This window comes from Polyodon spathula, chromosome 9 (genome assembly GCF_017654505.1).
Source record: "Polyodon spathula isolate WHYD16114869_AA chromosome 9, ASM1765450v1, whole genome shotgun sequence".
Classification (NCBI taxonomy): Eukaryota; Metazoa; Chordata; class Actinopteri; order Acipenseriformes; family Polyodontidae; genus Polyodon; species Polyodon spathula.
In genome coordinates, this window is record NC_054542.1 from 13,540,612 (window position 1) to 13,557,970 (window position 17,359).

The following is a 17,359-nucleotide window of genomic DNA, read 5'->3' on the forward strand; positions in this document are numbered from 1 at the left end:
TTCCACATCGATCGAAATCATGGTCTGATGGTTCAAGCTCCTGTACCATACAGTACTTTATCCTGCTTTCCCAACCTACATCAAATAGTGGTTGATACAGGTAGCAGGTGTCAAGCACTACATACTGTCCTCTCAAAATGCCAACAGCCTGGTATGTTACCAAACATGCCATCAATATCAATGCTTCCACTGCCTTGTTACCATCAGATGTTGAGCACAGTAATTGTTACCATCTTCAGAAATAAAAACAAATTTAAAAAAGGGCCAATATATGCAATTTCTAATTCTTCACAAACCATTGTTGAATCAACTAAGTTGGCTGAATTTAAATGACAGACGGGGGATGTAACAGTCCATATAAATATTTAGGGAAAATAAATATTTGAGTGCTGTGGGCAGTGCCAAGTGGTCTATTCCCTTTAATTCACACATGCGTCAGGGCAGTTCAAACATTCTGTAGTAACTTTTTTTTTTTATATTTGCATGGCATGTATCTTATTACACCTTATAAACATCCTTTAGGAACCTAACACAACTGTACATTTAGTGCAGCTGTCCCTGGACTCTGAACAACAGCAAATGTAACCTTCCTGGAAATACCTTTGGATCATTTTTTTTTTTTATTGACCTTCATTTGAGAACAACTGTTTGGATGTCATAAGATTTGAATGTAAGATGCAGCAAGACGAAACAGGATCTTTTCTTGAGACAAACGTCACTGCATTAAAAAAAGAAAGCTCGACATTAACTGAGCAGTAGTGTATAAAAGCAACACTTACCTTTTTAATAATTATACAAGCTTCAAGTATCAAATGGTGAACTGTAGTAAATCAATATTTTATATAGTAAAAAGACAACAGGCCACTTCAAAGCAAAATTGATCTGCATTTTCAGGAATTCAATTTTTTTTTTTTGTCTTGTACAGTTAGCATCAAGTTACAAAATATTTGAGGACAAAATCAATAAAATAAAACTGTCTTAAAACACTTATCCTATTACATCATTTTGCTTGTCAGTTACCTTACTATCATGTACAACTCTCAATGAAACTAATTTTAAAAAGTGATATTTTGATTGGTAAGGAAACATAGCAAACTATATACAAAAGCATTGGCAAAACTAATTTAGGCTTCAACAAAAACAGTTAACTTTAGGGCATTTCCAGACATCAACTCTTAAAAGCTTTTGCCGTTACAAAGGAAAAATATCACACATTAAAGTTTGTTACGAAAATAGTTTATTAAAAACAAATCCCTAAAGCTCAAACGTTGGAGGAGATTTTACCTTTTGTAATTTAAAAATGACAGAAACTGCTCTTTCCTATGTTTTGTAAACATTTAAAAAGTAAAAAAAAAAAAAAAAAAAAAAAAAAAAAAAAAAAGTTACAGCAAATGAGTGTTTGTTTTTTTTATTTGTATTAATTCTTAGTTAATTTTGAACCTACTTTCTTGAAACACGTGGGGGGTGTAAACAAAATGCTTACAAGGTTCCCCAAAAAACTACAAAGAGGTGTTGAGTGGCATAAGCAAATATACAGTATTTTATACAACATTCAAGCTCAGAAGGGGACACTGTGGCTCACAAGGGCAGCGCTCCACATCTGCCCAACAGTTCAATTTCTAGCTCTGGGCTTCGTCACTCTTTTCTGGTTGTTCAGTAGATGATGTGGGCTCAGCCATTGGTTCAACTGCTGATTTATTCACCGACTCCATCGCTGGCTCAGCAGCCACCTCAGAAACCTTTGACTCAGAATCTGGTACAATCAGTTCTTTGACGGAGTCTGTTGCTTCCTCTGTATTATTTGACTCACGGTATTTGTCAGTGCTCTCCATATCAGCCATTTCAGGTTTCTCCCTTCCACGGTTGTCATCTTTGTCCCTACGAGACTCCCCGTCCCTAGAATTCCGATCTCGGTCTCTGTGCCCACTAGACCGTCTGTTCCTGTCCTCCAAGTCTCTGTTTCTGTCGGGTTCCATGCTCCTTCCCCAGTCCCTTCTGTCTCGTCCTCCGCCAGGCCGGTCATAGTCATCATGGCGGTTGCTATAGCGATCCCGACCTTCAGGCTCACCTCGGCCGCCCCCACCAAAGGGCCGCCTTCCAAACCGCTCCTGGTCTCGCTCTCTTCCTGGAGGGAAACCTTGTCTATCATTTCTAAACTGCCTCCCATCCCGGTCTTCTGGCCCATCAGGACCTCTTGGACCCCCCGCACCTCCAGGACCACTGGGACCACCTGGTCTGACAAAAGGACCATGTGGTGAAAAGGGGCCCCGGAGTCCGGGCGGGGGGAGCATGCCAAATCCTCCTGGTCCAGGTGGAGGACCTCTATGCATGAGCTGTGGAGGCATGGGCATATTTGGACGGGGTGGAAGGAGTGAAAACCTTTGCAGGTGAGGTGGTGGCACTCCAGGAGGCCTCTGAAGAGGTATCATCCCAGGCCTTGCTCCTAAAAGACCCCCGGATGGAGGATGATGGCTCATCACTGGCCCCCCGGGAGCTCCTGCTTGGTTACCTGTAGGCAAAGCGATTCGTAAAGTACGACCACTCAATATCGACTGACCTTCAACCAACCAGTATTACAAAGATAACAAATCCTATATGTCTGAATATTTGAAAGAGCTCATTTACCCAAACTAGGGAGAGTGAAACAAGAATCCATTGAATCTTTTTATAAAATGTACTATTTTAAAGATATTACAACTCATAATGCTTATTTTCATTATCTGAAAAATAACACTGTGTAACAAAAAAAACAAAACATTTTTTGTTCCTGGTTAGTAAGTGTTATTTCCTAATTGCTTATGCCTCAAAAGTATAGAAAATGGCTATTATTCCTCACAAACTTTGCTTTTGTGACCACGACAGTGATATTTCAAAATATCACTATTTCCAATGGGAAAACGGGCAAATGTGTGTCTTTTCGTTCACAGTCAGAACATATGAATCCAAATTAACATGTATTTATACTAAAGTAATACAAAGATGACTACAAAAGATTTAGAAGCGAGTAGTTTTTCGAGCTTTACAATTATACTGTAAATACAGTATAATTGTAAATCTCGAAAAACTACTCACTTCTAAAGTATAGCCATTTTCTATACTTCTGAGGCATAAGCAATTAGGAAATAGTTAACAAGTTAACAAGTGGAACTATGCTTAAGAAGCTTCTATTTCAAAATGTGCCCATACTGGAGTTGGTGCAGTGACATTCCTATAATCTGAAGGCAATTAAATTACCTGGCTAAAATGCCAAAATTTACTCAAAAACAGCAAATATTTTTTTATTTATTATTTTTATTTTATTTTTTTAAATTAACGTTATTAGCTCAAGCAACATCATCATTGGCTTCCCTTTCTCTTGTGTTGAAAATATTTTACTCAATTATATATATAAAAAAAAAACCTACCTCTTTAACCCCTTCCTTTCATTAAGCAAAAACAACTGCTTTCCAAACTAGTGACATGCTCCACGACCCAGGAAGATATGCAAAGATTTATTTTAGTATCTACAACCCCTTTAAACTTTTATATACACTGCTTTATCTTGACAAACAGTAATATTAAAAGGCACATTTTAGTTTGTTGTTTTATCTATAACCCCCCCCCCCCCCCCCCCCCCCCCCCCCCCCCCCCCCCCCCCCCCCCCCCCCCCCCCCCCCCCCCCCCCCCCCCCCCCCCCCCCCCCCCCCCCCCCCCCCCCCCCCCCAGTAGATTTGAATTAAAGCACAATATCAGAAATCACACAAAGACTTACTGTAATTGTTTGACTTAAACTTACCAAGAGCACCCACAGGTTGTGGTAAAGACACAGGAAGGTTGGGAGAAGTTAGTCCTGGATTCATGCCTGGATTTTGTCCTGGTAAAGAACTGTAATGTTTTACACCTTCAGCAGATTCTGCATTATTTCTTGGGCCAGTAAGAACTGTTGAGTTCCCACCTGAAGAATCCTTTTTTGGGTCTGCTGTTGAACTTCTAAGGGAAGCAGCTGGGGGGGGAATTGCGTGTGTTTGTGTATGTATGTATATTATATTATATATATATATATATATATATATATATATATATATATATATATATATATATATATATATAGACACACACACACACACACAGAGAAAAAGAATAATCTCCTATCAGGTTTTATGCAATTTCCCTCCACCAGAAGGTACATTCAGCCATAATATTCTGCACAATAAATTTGGGTTGGCAAGACATAAATAAATATATATATTATGTAAATATATTAAAAAAATCTGACTTTGTGCCCACCCCCATTTTTTGCAGTTACCAAGTTAAAATAAATAACTGTTTTAACGTAGATAAGTATTAGTTTAGCAGCTTTGCATTGCATTGCATAGCAACACGCACACTGGTGCTCCATGGCATGTCAATATTACATAAAACACCTAAACTGAAGGGAAAGTCTGTGATTAACATTGGAAGCAATCATTGGGTAGACTGTAATTCTCTTACAGTACCTGTTTTATTAAATACTCATTTTAACATTATGCAATTGTTTTGCAAATACATACGGTCAAATAAACCACAGTCTAACTATCTGCTTACAGTAATACACACATACCGAGCATCAAAAGAAACTTATCACTACTATAATACATTTATTTATTTTCGGTAATATAATAAGTTATATAAATGATGGACATTGACAAAGTGTTTTTGGTTTCTTTTTAATCACACGATCATTCACCCTTGACCATGACACACTTGAGTGACTATGACTGAAGCATGCACTTAATCATCTAATTAGTGAGACAGTTGATTAGACACTGGATATGGAGTGATTTCAGCTGCTGAATTGCATAAAAGCAATAAAGAAAAATCACAGAAAAAAAGCAATATGCCATGTCTGTCAAGAGCAGCGCCTTCGTGCAATCGGTATGTTGGAGGCTGGTATAGGACAGCGTACTGTCGCTCGCCCTCTTGGGTGCTCACAGCTAACAATTTCAAACCTGGCGAGATGGTATAACCAGACACACTTTGTCAATGACAGGCCACGAACTGGAAGAACAAGAGTCACAACACCTGCCCAAGATCGACAGATCATTTTGCAGCATCTTAGTGACGTCAATTGTTAATCCTCACAATAAAAAGTCACTGCACCTGCTCTAAGACAGAGTTTGTCATTTCTCGATCACATCTGGTGAATTTTATTCAAATATAAGTGTAAATTATAAATTATTTTACTAAACATTGTGGGCTGTGCAGTTTGTTAGAATATTTATGTGACAGTTACTGTACTTTAAACTGTACTGTACTTTAAAACTCTGGTTGCTTCTCTAGGCTGCTCCCTGGAGTTCCCTGTAAGTTTTCCCTTTCCCGCAATCATATTTGCTGACCATTTTGTTACCGATCAAAATTAAACTACAATATATAGCTCATTACTCTTACTGACTGATAAACTACAACAGCCATTATATCTACAGAACAGTATCTACAGAACATTATATATATATATATATATATATATATATATATATATATATATATATATATATATATATATATATACACACACACTTTTTTTTAACAAGGAATCAGTACCAGTATAAAATAATTTTAACCTATTTAGTTCTTATGTTTAGTGCTTCGTGCCTGAAAGATAATTTAGGCTGTTGAAACAGCATCACCTTACTGCAAACACTGTTCCCACTTATTTGATCTAGAACTTTTAGAGCTGGGAGCACCCTGTGCAAGACCCCAACGAATCAACCAAAAAAATTATAATAACCTGAAACTCAAATTTATCAGACTGCCAGAAAAGAACGAAAATCAGCCAAAAAAATTCTTAAGTACCTCGTCACCATGCATAGTATGAGTGGGTCTTATAAAAAATGCATTTGATCAAAATCTGGTTTAGCAAATAAACAATAAGAAACTTACATGTTTGAATGTTTGCAACTGGATTAGGAAGTAAAGGTGCTCCAGATCCCATTGGAGGCATAGCACCAGGAGGGAGAAAACCTGCAGAAAGCAAAACCATGTCATCTTAGTGAAAACCACAAATCTTCAGTTTCACTTTAGTAAACCATGAATTTTGCTTTTGGAAACTGAAGCCCAAATAATGCATCCAGTTGGAGACGGGCTAGAGGAGAACTATTGAATAACATAACCAAGTATGGAATGCAATAGGAAATAGGTTTAAAGCAGTGCTTACCTAGAGCGCTAGTTGAGATTTTGTTTAGTTATTCTCCAATTAAAGCAGGGTCACTTTCAAAGCTACAGACCATTTAAAAATAACAGTTTCACAAACAGTAATGCCTGACTTGGGGAATTGAGAGATTATTGAAAGATGGGTTTCCCATTATAGAGGGTTCTCTCCAGGCTCCATGTTAGGAGACAGATTGCTCCACAAGAGGTTTTCTAACAGCGCTATACCAGTTGTGGCTGACTGAAGTAGTTGAAGGTGTGCTTATTCACCAGATTTTGTCAAATCAGTTTGTTTGCTACACCCGGTACAGGGCTGTTAGTTATTTTGCTTACTCGACAAGTATTAAAAATTAACCTTAGTATTACAGCAATTATATGTCAATGGAAATATGGACTGTTAATGGTATCCTAAACATGCCACTATCTTTACTAGACTAAACTGTTTCTTTAGTTTTAATCCAATAACATTCTCTTATCTGCATGTGTTGTTTTCAAAACTCACTCAGTGCAAAAACATCATTACTACAAAATTCCACAAAAAAGAAGAAATATCTGAACACTGACATGTATTAAAACTTAAAATGCTAGTTACAATGTTCTTACTCTCAAATCAGCAAAATTTGTAGCAGTATTCTTAAAAATCTGCATTAAGGGACATCTGAACTAAGTGATCATCTGTTCTTACCACCCAGTAAACCCATGACAGATGCACCTTGAATAAGCAGCTACATATATTCAGACTTGTTTTCAAATAACCACAGCACCTGGAGGCATCTGCAGAGGGTTAAAGCCAGGCCGCATGAAGGGAGGAGGGGGAGGAGGGACCCCTGGAGGAAATCCTGGAGGAGGGATTCCCATGTGACTTGGGAAACTTGGAGGCTGTAGCGCACCAACAGCCTGCATTGGCTGAACTCCAGGAACCTGAATTTCAAAATAAAAACTTGCCGTTTAAGTGATGAAAAGGAAAGATTTTACACATAAATGATTAACACTTTGTGAAAAGGCTTGACATAGACATAAGGCACCGATTTATCACTAATGCGTACAGACAAACCTGAAAACAACAGCTTGCAACAAAAGCCAAATCCCTACCCTCCTACCCTCCATTTGCCTATGCTGTTGCACATCATTACTTATGGTTTTCCCCAGGAATTCTGTATAGCTGGGTGGCAGAGCATTATATCCAAGACCACTTAAAAGAAAAATAAAATTGCCTTACCTTAACTATATAATAAGACAAATAATTTTAATAAGAAGAAGAAATAGAATAATAACCCACCCTAATTCTTACACATGCTACACTGCTCCATTTACCTCATGATCCTTTACAATCTTTTTTGTATTTCTGGCAGAGCTTGCACTTCAAATCCTTTCTGTAAAAAGCCATTTCCATTTACCCACTATCACAACGTTTCTTTATTTTTACGCACTGGCCCCTCTTGCGGTTCCTCTGATTCGCTTTCTAACAGGTGACTCTTCACTGACTATTGGATTGCTCTTTTTCATTTTCTTGTTCTTTTTCATTATTCATTTCAGTTTGGTAATTTCCACATTTATTGTCACTATTTGTGCTTAGAAAATTGGTTGTTTTATTCAGTCACTTTAACGTTTCAGCCTCTTGAAGTGCTTCAAATGGAAAACCCACCCCTTCTACACTTCGACTGGTTCAACGTGGTGTCAAGAAGTAACACAGCAACACCGCTCTCATGTGGTTTCAAGATTTACTTTTTCACCCAGCACGTGCAATGATCTGGTCTGCTAGCAGCACAATCCATCCTTATCGTTAAAGGCACAGTAGCATCTGCAAGTCAGACAGTTCTGGGTTTTTTAGCTGGGCAGCAACAGCCATTTAGCCAGATGGCCCACCTGGCTGAAAAAGCTTGGCAAGAACCCTGGTGTATGCAATAAACTCATTACTTTCTGTTGCTTCCATGTAAGGTTAGATATAAAAGATACTGATCTGTAATATTTGAATCAGTGATGTTGATCATGGGGAAATTAGCCACCCTGAGCACTGTTTAGATCCACCACTATATAAGCCAAACATAGCCCATTATGGTTTTTAGTACATCTAATATTACATTTTTCAGATTTTACCTGTATAGGGGCAGCTATCGGAGCATCTCCAACCTGTGCAGCTTCTGAACCCCCATTTTGAGATACCTCATCAGTTTTCTCAGTATCATTTGAATGATTCTTCCATTCTGAACAAAGAGATCAGAGTCAAAAAGAATATCCCAGCTTCAGAGATATAGAGCCAGCTGCCATATATATATATATATATATATATATATATATATATATATATATATATATATATATATATATATATATATATATATATATATATAAAGCTACAACCTCACAGCAATCAGGAGTATGAGTTACACCTAACAAAGCACCTACTTTTCGTTTGAGAAAACCCACTTGCTCACATTCATTATATCGACGGGGGCTTTAATCAATTGCCTGCAATGAAGCATAAACCCTGCAGAGCAATAAAGAACCTCTAAACTGAAATTCCTGCGAAACACAAATTCTGAGCATCACAGTGTGACCAAATAATAATGCAACAGCCACATTCAATGATACAGTCTGTGACGCTACACTAGCCCAGCAGCTGCATGGGTAAGAATCAGCCCTATTCACTACCTCTCAGAAAACAATATGCCTGAAACTGTTATTGGCAAATCCCCAGTTAGTGATGTAAAATCCAGAGCAAAAATCACAACGTAGATTCATTCGCTCATGTTGTCTGATCAGCTTCTGCCTAAAACTATTCATATGTTGAAAGCACTGGAAGTGAATTAAGCTATAGCTTTCTTGTCTTCTCTTTTAGCCACACTTAATGGACTTTAACTTGAAAATAACACAGAAAAGTGACGTGTAATAGCCATGTAATACACCCACAGTAGAGAATCTGATGGACTAATTTATTTTCACCATTGGTGAGGGGACTTTCTTCTCAAAGATACAGACCACTCTTTCAGGATCACCTGCCCAAACAGATCTACATATATGCACACACAGTTTGACAACAAATAAAAATAATTCCCTTTATCTCATTGGCAGCTGACAAAAAGATGACATAAAACCATCATATCATTGAAAAAAAATTTAATAATAACTCCTTGAAGAAATGAGCCTTCAACAGTTAGTCAACAGTTATGGTGAAGCTTTATTTCAGTTGTCACTTTTTTAGTTTATTAATAGAACTAGCTAATTAATAAACTAGCTTACTAGAGATTTGAAAACATTCTTACTAATCTAGTTATTAACAGTTAATTTAACTACTATGCTCATGTTTTTAACAAATTAGATACCTTACCTGGACATAGTGTTTCACTGTCTAAAATGCCTCCTTCACAAAAGCTATCCAGATCTTCTGTTTTCACTTTAGCCCAAGGAATATACGTGACACCTAGATCCACATCCCAGTACTGCTTGTATTCAGGTTTTATTCCTTTGTTCAATGCCCAAGCAATCTACAAAAAGGAAGAAATATAAAATTGTATAGCATGACAATTAACACAAAACCTTAAATACTATTAAACTGCAAGTAACAAAAGGGTTTTTACATAGAATGTAATATGCAAAATGCATATTCTTTGGTCTTCACAATATATATTTTTTGTATTTAAAATGAGTTATTTATATTAATTATTGCAGTATTATGTCCAAGGCAGGAAAAACAACACTAAAAAAACCCCCCCCCAAAAAAAAATGTTACCAGCACTCATTTTAGTGTTACTACACATCTAAAAACAGTAGAAAGTGCACGCAATTAAAAGTAGTTATTTAATTAGGATATATGGTATGTTGTTTTCAACAGAAACTGAAATTTAAGCCACAGGTTTTCCTTTTTATGCTCCAGTATTTAAAGTATCTAAATAAAAAATAAAAGCAATACAATGTTAGACTGGCTACAGCTGAACTGCAGGCATGGTTTAGGAGGCACTGCAGTCCGGACTGCTGCCTTCATCTACTCCACAGCAACCGCAGCTAACCTGGGATTACTTCATTTCATATTCACTAGTGAAAACATTCAGTTCCCCGCTATTTGTTATATATTTGTACCCATAAATCAGCTGGGGAAATATTTCTCAACTTTCACTTGGGAGTTTGACAGGAGAAAAAAGTTTCTCTTATGAGCATTAGGCTATCCAGTCCATGCTCCCTCCTGCAACGATGGTGCTTCGATTGACAGGAATGGTGAATTGTGAAAACAGAAAGCCATCCGCAGCACTGCAGGTGGGAGCACAATTTGGATAAACCTTTGTGTTTATAAGAGAAATCCTTTTTTTCTCTTATAAACACTTGAAGTTGAGAAATATTTCCCCAGGTTATTTATGATATGTTTAAAACACATACTGCTGTGACAGGGATACTGCAGAGTAACACTTCATTGTCCACATAATTAGAGACAAAAACACTGAATTGCCCAAGTGAAAAGATAAAATACAAACAGGCATTTACAATTAAAAAAAAGCAAAAACAAACACTACCTTACCTTAATAGCTTTTTGGTTTACTTTGAAAGATCCTCTGCTTAACTTATGCAAGGCTCTGTAGGCATCTTCCCTATGAACCATAACTATGTATGCACACCCTCGAGGAGGAATCATCTGCAATAAATAAAAAACAATATAAACAGGGTTCAATAATATAAATGCAGCCAGATATATATATATATATATATATATATATATATATATATATATATATATATATATATATATATATATATATATATATATTCAATTGATTAAAATATATTACAAATAATTGTAAAAAAAACATTTAACTGGGCATGCCTCTAGTGTAATTATGTCTGTAAAAATGTCAAATTTGAATAGACAATACTCAAAGAGTAACTTTGAAGATTTGAACTCTGAGAAAACAAGCAGTGAAAAGGGGTACTCCCACCCGCAATGCCCCCATCAAAAAGACCACAAAGAAGGTAAACAAACACTATCAACTAGACTACATATTTAACACAAAAAAGCAAGCATTTCGAAGTGTAATCTACTTACATTGATCGACTCTATCTGTCCAAACTCCTCTAAAAGGTTAGCCACATCCTGCTGCTGCGTCCTCTTATCCAGTTGGCCTACCCACAACGTAGTACTACAAACTAGACAAAAAAATCACATATTTGGAACACGGAAAAATAGCTAGTATTGGTTCGTTTTTTATACAAAAAGATACAAGGTTTACTGTGGGTAAACAGGTATTGGAGCCACCAGACTTTGAAAAACAGAGCAGGTTACCATGAAAATCAACTACTGCATTTCTAAACAAAAGACGCTCACCACTGAGCGTATCAGCCTTCATCTGAGGCAGTCCCTTTTGCCTGCGTTCCCTGTCTTTCTCCCTTTCTCGTCTCTCCTGTGAACGAGAGCGTGGCGAGTGCCTGCGTCGATCGCGGGACCGGGACCTAGAGCGACGGTGCCTCGATCTCCGTGACCTGGAGTTTGATCGAGAACGTCTCCTTTTTGGGGATCTATTTAAAAAAAACAAAAGAAAAAAGACAAACCAATCAGTGACGGGAATAACAGATTCACACTGTGAGTTTTAAATTCAAACACTACTTTGTATTCATTTGTTTCAAATCTGTTTTATTTGTTCCCATTTGAAATTACTAATTCAAATGTCTCCGCAACGCTGCAACCCACCTACCGATTAGGACCAAAGATCAGTAGGCCAATTACATCTTTTCACCTGCCAAACCAAAGGCAACAAAGCTCCTCTCTGCCTAGTTGCCACTGGAGGGTGATGAGATGATCTAGCCCTAACTTATTTTCCTCCCTAACCATGCATGATTCAAATAACGCTCACATGACTCGCACTGCACTGCTTTTACTTGTGAGCAATGCATTCATTCATCTTGGTATTCATAAGAGGTGCTGGACTGCCAGCACTGGAGACAGAACCTATCCACCACCCCACCCAAAAAAAAATAAAATGTTAAAATGCACAATGAAATAGTGGGCAATGTCAACATTATGCTTAACACCTGTGTATAGCTAACCTGGAGGCAGACTTGGATCTTGACATTCTGTTTTCTGTACGATGTTTTACTTCTTTCATTAAAGGTGGGTCAACTTCCATAGATACATCCTGGAAGAAAAACAAAAAAGTTTTTCTTCTGTTAAGAGTGGATTTCAGAAAATAGACACTATTGGTCTATAAATTGTTTTGCAATCCAAAACCAGGACTGGTACAACATTAAACAAACACTTGCAAAATTGCAATATATAGATGTCTCAGAAGGCTATAGCACTGAAATATTTTTTGAACTAGTATATTTTAAAACTAATGCTCTTGTCTCTCCACATAAGCTCTGTTTTTAAATAAAGCAAATAAGTAAAATATCAAGTACACTTTGGTTTATGAATACATGACCAGAGAGAAAACCTTAAAGAAGTCGTAATTTTTTGTGGGCATAAATTATGTATGTTTTCTCTTAGATATATTTAATGATTCTTGTAGAAGTTCTAAAACGTGAATCATTTCATTTACTTGTCGTTGGGTCATCTGTTGTGGATAAGGTTCGTTCTGTGTGGGGTAACCTGGTGGATATCCATGTGGTACTTGAGAAGTTGGTGGTGGCAAAATCGACTGTGTCATTTGCTGAACCATTGGCGGGTAAGATGCAGCAGGCATAAGGCTATATCCTTGAAGCTGTCCATTGGGAGGAAGAGGGCCCTAAAAAGACAGTACATTTCCATCACATTCCCGGGCATCTGCAATTGTAATCCAAGAGCCAATCAATATAAATACACATTGCAAAAAACTATGTTCAGATAATGTTAACAAAGTGTTCTACCTAAGCATTGCTGCACAGTACTGACTGCAAGGTGCTATAAATGAATATGATAATGCAGAACCTAAATATTAGAACTCTAGAAAACACTGGATTGTAGGTGAACATTCTTAGAGATTATAATGGTTAGGCATAGGATAATTGCTGTCATTACCAATAAGTCAATATGGGTAAAAGTAAAGCGCTATCTGAAGACCTTAATTTATTGTCAAACCTGAAGGAGGACACAAGAAGATTTCCAAACACTTGAGTATCCCAATTTCAACTATTGTTTCTATTATCAAGAAGTACAAGACTCATGTTGCTGTCACAATGCTCCCTTGGTCTGGAAGAAAGAAGGCTATTTCATCAAGAACAAGTAGAAGAATTTTGATGAAGGTTAACAACAATCCGAGACAGACTGCCAAAGATAGTCAAGGTTAATTGGTTGCAAGTAGGACTGGGGTCACAGGCCAAGGAAAAAGCCACTCTTAGGAAAACATCCTTCTATGGGGCTGTTTTTGGTAAAATGGTAAAATGGATTCCATGGCATACCAAAAAATACTGGGAAATCATCTGAAACACTCCACTACAGAACTTGGTTTAAAGCACAGCTGGACGTTCCAACACAACAACGATCAAAAGGACATATCTCAATCTACTTCAGAATGGTTAAAGATGAATAAAGGTTCTCGAATGGCCTACTCAAAGTCCCGATTTAAATCCAATTGAGAATCTTTGGTATGAGTTGAAGGCGGCTATGCACAAGAGAAGTCCTTGGAATTTGAATGAAATGGAACAATTTTACATTGAAGTTTAAAAGAGGTTATTGTGGCTAAAGGTACCTCAATTAGCTACTAATTTCATTTTCCTTGTCAGGGCATGAATACTCTTCAATTAGCATTTTTGGACTTTTACAAAAAAAAAAAAAAATTGCTGAAATAAATAATTGTAGACACCTATTTCTTGTAACTTTTTCTTCATCCACAAAAGCAAAACTTTTGCTGCAAACGATTTTTCCTATATTTGTTTTTGAGAAATGCCTACAAATTACAAATCTCCATTGGGGTATGTAAACTTTTGACCACAACTGTATGTGTTTTAATAACTCCCGTCTAGACAGACGTACGATTGGTTCCGTTTCACACCATTATAAACTCACGTTATTCGCTGGATTTTTTGGTTATCGATTATATTTTCCTCTTAGGTTCCTGCTGGTGCAAGAAACTCATGTGTGCCGGACTGACTCAATCAGCACGTGCCAATATAGTTAGTTGTACCTTACACATACGGTTCAACAGACCTACATTATCAGTGAGTGCTACATTATTTTACTATAATACATATTTTACATACTGTAGTATGTAAAATGTAATGACAGGCACACCAAAGTGTTGAGCTTGATGATTGGGTTTTGGAATTTCCATAATACCAGTGTTCTAATTAAGGTGCTGTTGATTTGAACGAACCATTAATATGTCGCTTAGTTAAAAAATAATTCACTTCCAACTGCCAACAGGCTCAATTCCTGGTTTAGGAGTGTTTCTGTGCTTAACAGCCTATTTATACACCTTGTAGTTTTTGAGCTATGGGAGACAAAAAAAAAAGGTCTGAAACATAGGAATTTAACATATTTGTAGCTAACCCCTTGTGATGAGTCAAAGGGGTTTCGGTCTGTAATTCAGCCTCCCAACAGTAGAAGGCATCAAACCAATTCGGGACTTCCCATACCAAGGTCTCATGACCATGACAAAAGTCATCTTTATGAGGGGCGGCACCTTGGTGAGGGGCGGAAGTACGAGTATGTAAATTCCAACCACTGGAGTCAAGTGAAGTTAAGGATACCTGTCAGTCTGGGATTGGTGATCCACTGACTACCGGGGTTTGCATACTAAAGGGAACGTGCTACTGTGTTCGGGGTTGGTCCTGAGGAAGAGAGGTGGGGAAAAACAGGCTGGAGGGAAGTACGTGCGGGGTGGACTGTGTTATTTACTTTTAATTACGGACTTTGCTCTTTTCTGTTTTTATTCCTTTTTGTTTCATTTTGGATTGAGCAGATCACGAAGAGGATTAAGAGGCTTCTGTTCCTTTATTTTTTATTACTCCAGCACTCCCTCCCTCACATCCTTCTTTATTGTTTTTTTTTTCTTTTCTGTGTAATATTAAATAAAAATTTTATTTTTTTTTTTACACGTAAATCGCTGTCTGGAAAATCCATTTTTACTTACATGCCTCACACCCCTTAACTCAAAGTTTCAGTATACAATCTGGATGACTCCATGTTCACCAAATTTTGTACGTCTAACTGCTTTTCAACCAGAATTATTCAATCTCAAATTGTGTTTTTATAATGGGAGCTTCAACGCAACTTAAATACAGAGCCCCTACCGTGTCTCCAATACAAAATAGCAAGCAAAGGAACCAAGACCCCTGTTAGGGAACACTTTTGAATGAGGAGAGCTAGACATCCTATGTTACAGCACATGCATTTAAATTTTAAAACAGCATGTCTGGTACCACTAGAAGCCATTGAAGGGGTGGAGACAACGTCACCCTCCAGATGAAATGGCCAAGCAAATGCAACACTAACTGAAAGCATGGCTGCAGTTAACCACTTTAATCGTACACAGACATTGTAGACTATAGTGTGAAGATGTCTAGTTATCACCCTATATATAAAAGTATACATTCACATTGAAAATGAAGTAGTGTTTAATTACCTGGTGATGAGGCGGTTCCTGTGGCATTCCTAACATATGCTGCTGAAAATGTTCCATGTTTGAAATCTGACCAGTAAGCTGCTGATACAAAGGCTGCTGCATACCTTCAGGGAACCCACTTAAAAAGTAAACAATTAAAATAAAAATGAAAAGGGATATCAACCCATTTGCAGAGATAATAGTACCACGAAAAAGTGACTGGGATCTACATCCAAGTAAAAGCAACAGGTTCCTAAAATACAGCATTTAAGAGCTCTGTAAACACTGCACTTGGTCACTGATTTCTTAACAGACAACCAGACACACAACTATCATTACACACTACTATCATTCATTTATCTAGTAGCTGTGCAGGCCATCATGTCGAGAAGGTTATGTGGTCTGCAGCACTGCTGGTGGTTGCTACCTTGAGAAGGTCTATAGCAGATCTTGTGTATCGGTTTGAGTTTAAAAGTCTGGAGTGAATCAAAACTTTCAATCATGGAGTCGGATATAAAACCAGCAGATATAAAACCAAATACACCTGTTGTCACCACCCAAATTATTAAAACTTTACCTTTTTCAGTTTGGTAACTAAACTACGCAGACTGCTTCTCAAGTAAGTACTGATGCACGTTCCTGCTTTTTTTGTTTAGTAATGTGCTGGTGCTTTCACCAAACCCTCTTTTTTGGACTAAACTCAAATATTTTAAAATGGTCAAGCTTCAATAATACTTACAAAGACTGTGAAGCAGGAAATGGTGTAGAATCATCCTTCTTTGCATCCTCTCCTCCTTCTGGTTCGTCATCATAGTCAAAACGATCAAGCAATTTCTGTAGATCAGTAAAACAAATTATTTAAAATCTGCAAAATGTCACTTCATGCTTTGTTAAGCTTATTTATTGATTTGACTTGAGAAAATAAAATAGATACCTTATCAAAAGCTGCTTTCTGTTCTGAAGTTTGAGAAACGGGGGCTTTCAACTGAGCAGTGATAGCCTGGACCTGTGTCAACACCTTGTTGTCAGGAGCAGGTGACTGTGGCTTGGGGGGCTGCTGAAATGTCTGCAGAATTTGTTGTAGCTGAAAAAGACCAAATATGAAGATTAGGTGCAATTACAAGAAATGTGTATTTTTTTTATCTTACCAATAATTTCAGTAAAGAGTGTATTTCAGTCTATGACAGCAGGTGGCAGCAAAGGATTACTCTGCCTCATGTTGCCAGCTGAGAATTTCATAGAAAATGTTTACTATTATTGTACAGCTGTACTTGCAATATTATCCTACAGCAGTAGGTGAAACCAGTTGGCAATAACAAGAATACAGAACCATAATGGTGCGCTGTAAAATCTAAAGGTGAAGACAGAAGCTGTATCAACTCTGTTTAAATAAATTACCAGTATTTTATCTGCACCTACATAAGCTTTCTATTCATATTCACAACTGCTGTGAGAAAATATAATGCTAACATTTTAAATGGTACGCTAAACCGAAAAGTAGTGGTAAGAAAAGGGGGACTTGAGAAGGTTGTGCAGTAAAGACATAAGAAAATGTTATAAAAGTATTAGTTACTGTACCTGAAACTATTACCTTTGATAAATAATTAAATGTACAGTGTCTTATACAGAACTATGCGTCATACAATGTTTTAATTGGGCCACCAGTTACCTGGTCTCCTGTCTTCCATGGA

The 17,359-nt window shown here is 37.3% G+C and overlaps 1 protein-coding gene across 2 annotated transcripts in view; it reads right to left on the bottom strand.

Moving 5' to 3' along the window:
* Positions 1 to 1,356: 1,356 nt before the first annotated feature.
* LOC121320413 (SR-related and CTD-associated factor 4-like) overlaps positions 1,357 to 17,359 on the bottom strand; it is a 35,607-nt gene continuing 19,604 nt past the window's right edge. For both annotated transcript variants that reach the window (XM_041258718.1, XM_041258717.1), the window contains exons 7-20: positions 16,603 to 16,752; positions 16,408 to 16,502; positions 15,690 to 15,807; positions 12,687 to 12,872; positions 12,196 to 12,284; positions 11,477 to 11,667; positions 11,198 to 11,298; positions 10,676 to 10,789; positions 9,494 to 9,650; positions 8,263 to 8,369; positions 6,930 to 7,086; positions 5,899 to 5,979; positions 3,776 to 3,982; positions 1,357 to 2,509 (exon numbers count right to left, since the gene is read on the bottom strand). In XM_041258718.1, coding sequence (XP_041114652.1) covers positions 1,620 to 2,509; positions 3,776 to 3,982; positions 5,899 to 5,979; positions 6,930 to 7,086; positions 8,263 to 8,369; positions 9,494 to 9,650; positions 10,676 to 10,789; positions 11,198 to 11,298; positions 11,477 to 11,667; positions 12,196 to 12,284; positions 12,687 to 12,872; positions 15,690 to 15,807; positions 16,408 to 16,502; positions 16,603 to 16,752 — 2,643 coding nt within the window. In that variant the 3' untranslated portion in view covers positions 1,357 to 1,619. The remainder of the gene's footprint in view (positions 2,510 to 3,775; positions 3,983 to 5,898; positions 5,980 to 6,929; positions 7,087 to 8,262; positions 8,370 to 9,493; positions 9,651 to 10,675; positions 10,790 to 11,197; positions 11,299 to 11,476; positions 11,668 to 12,195; positions 12,285 to 12,686; positions 12,873 to 15,689; positions 15,808 to 16,407; positions 16,503 to 16,602; positions 16,753 to 17,359) is intronic.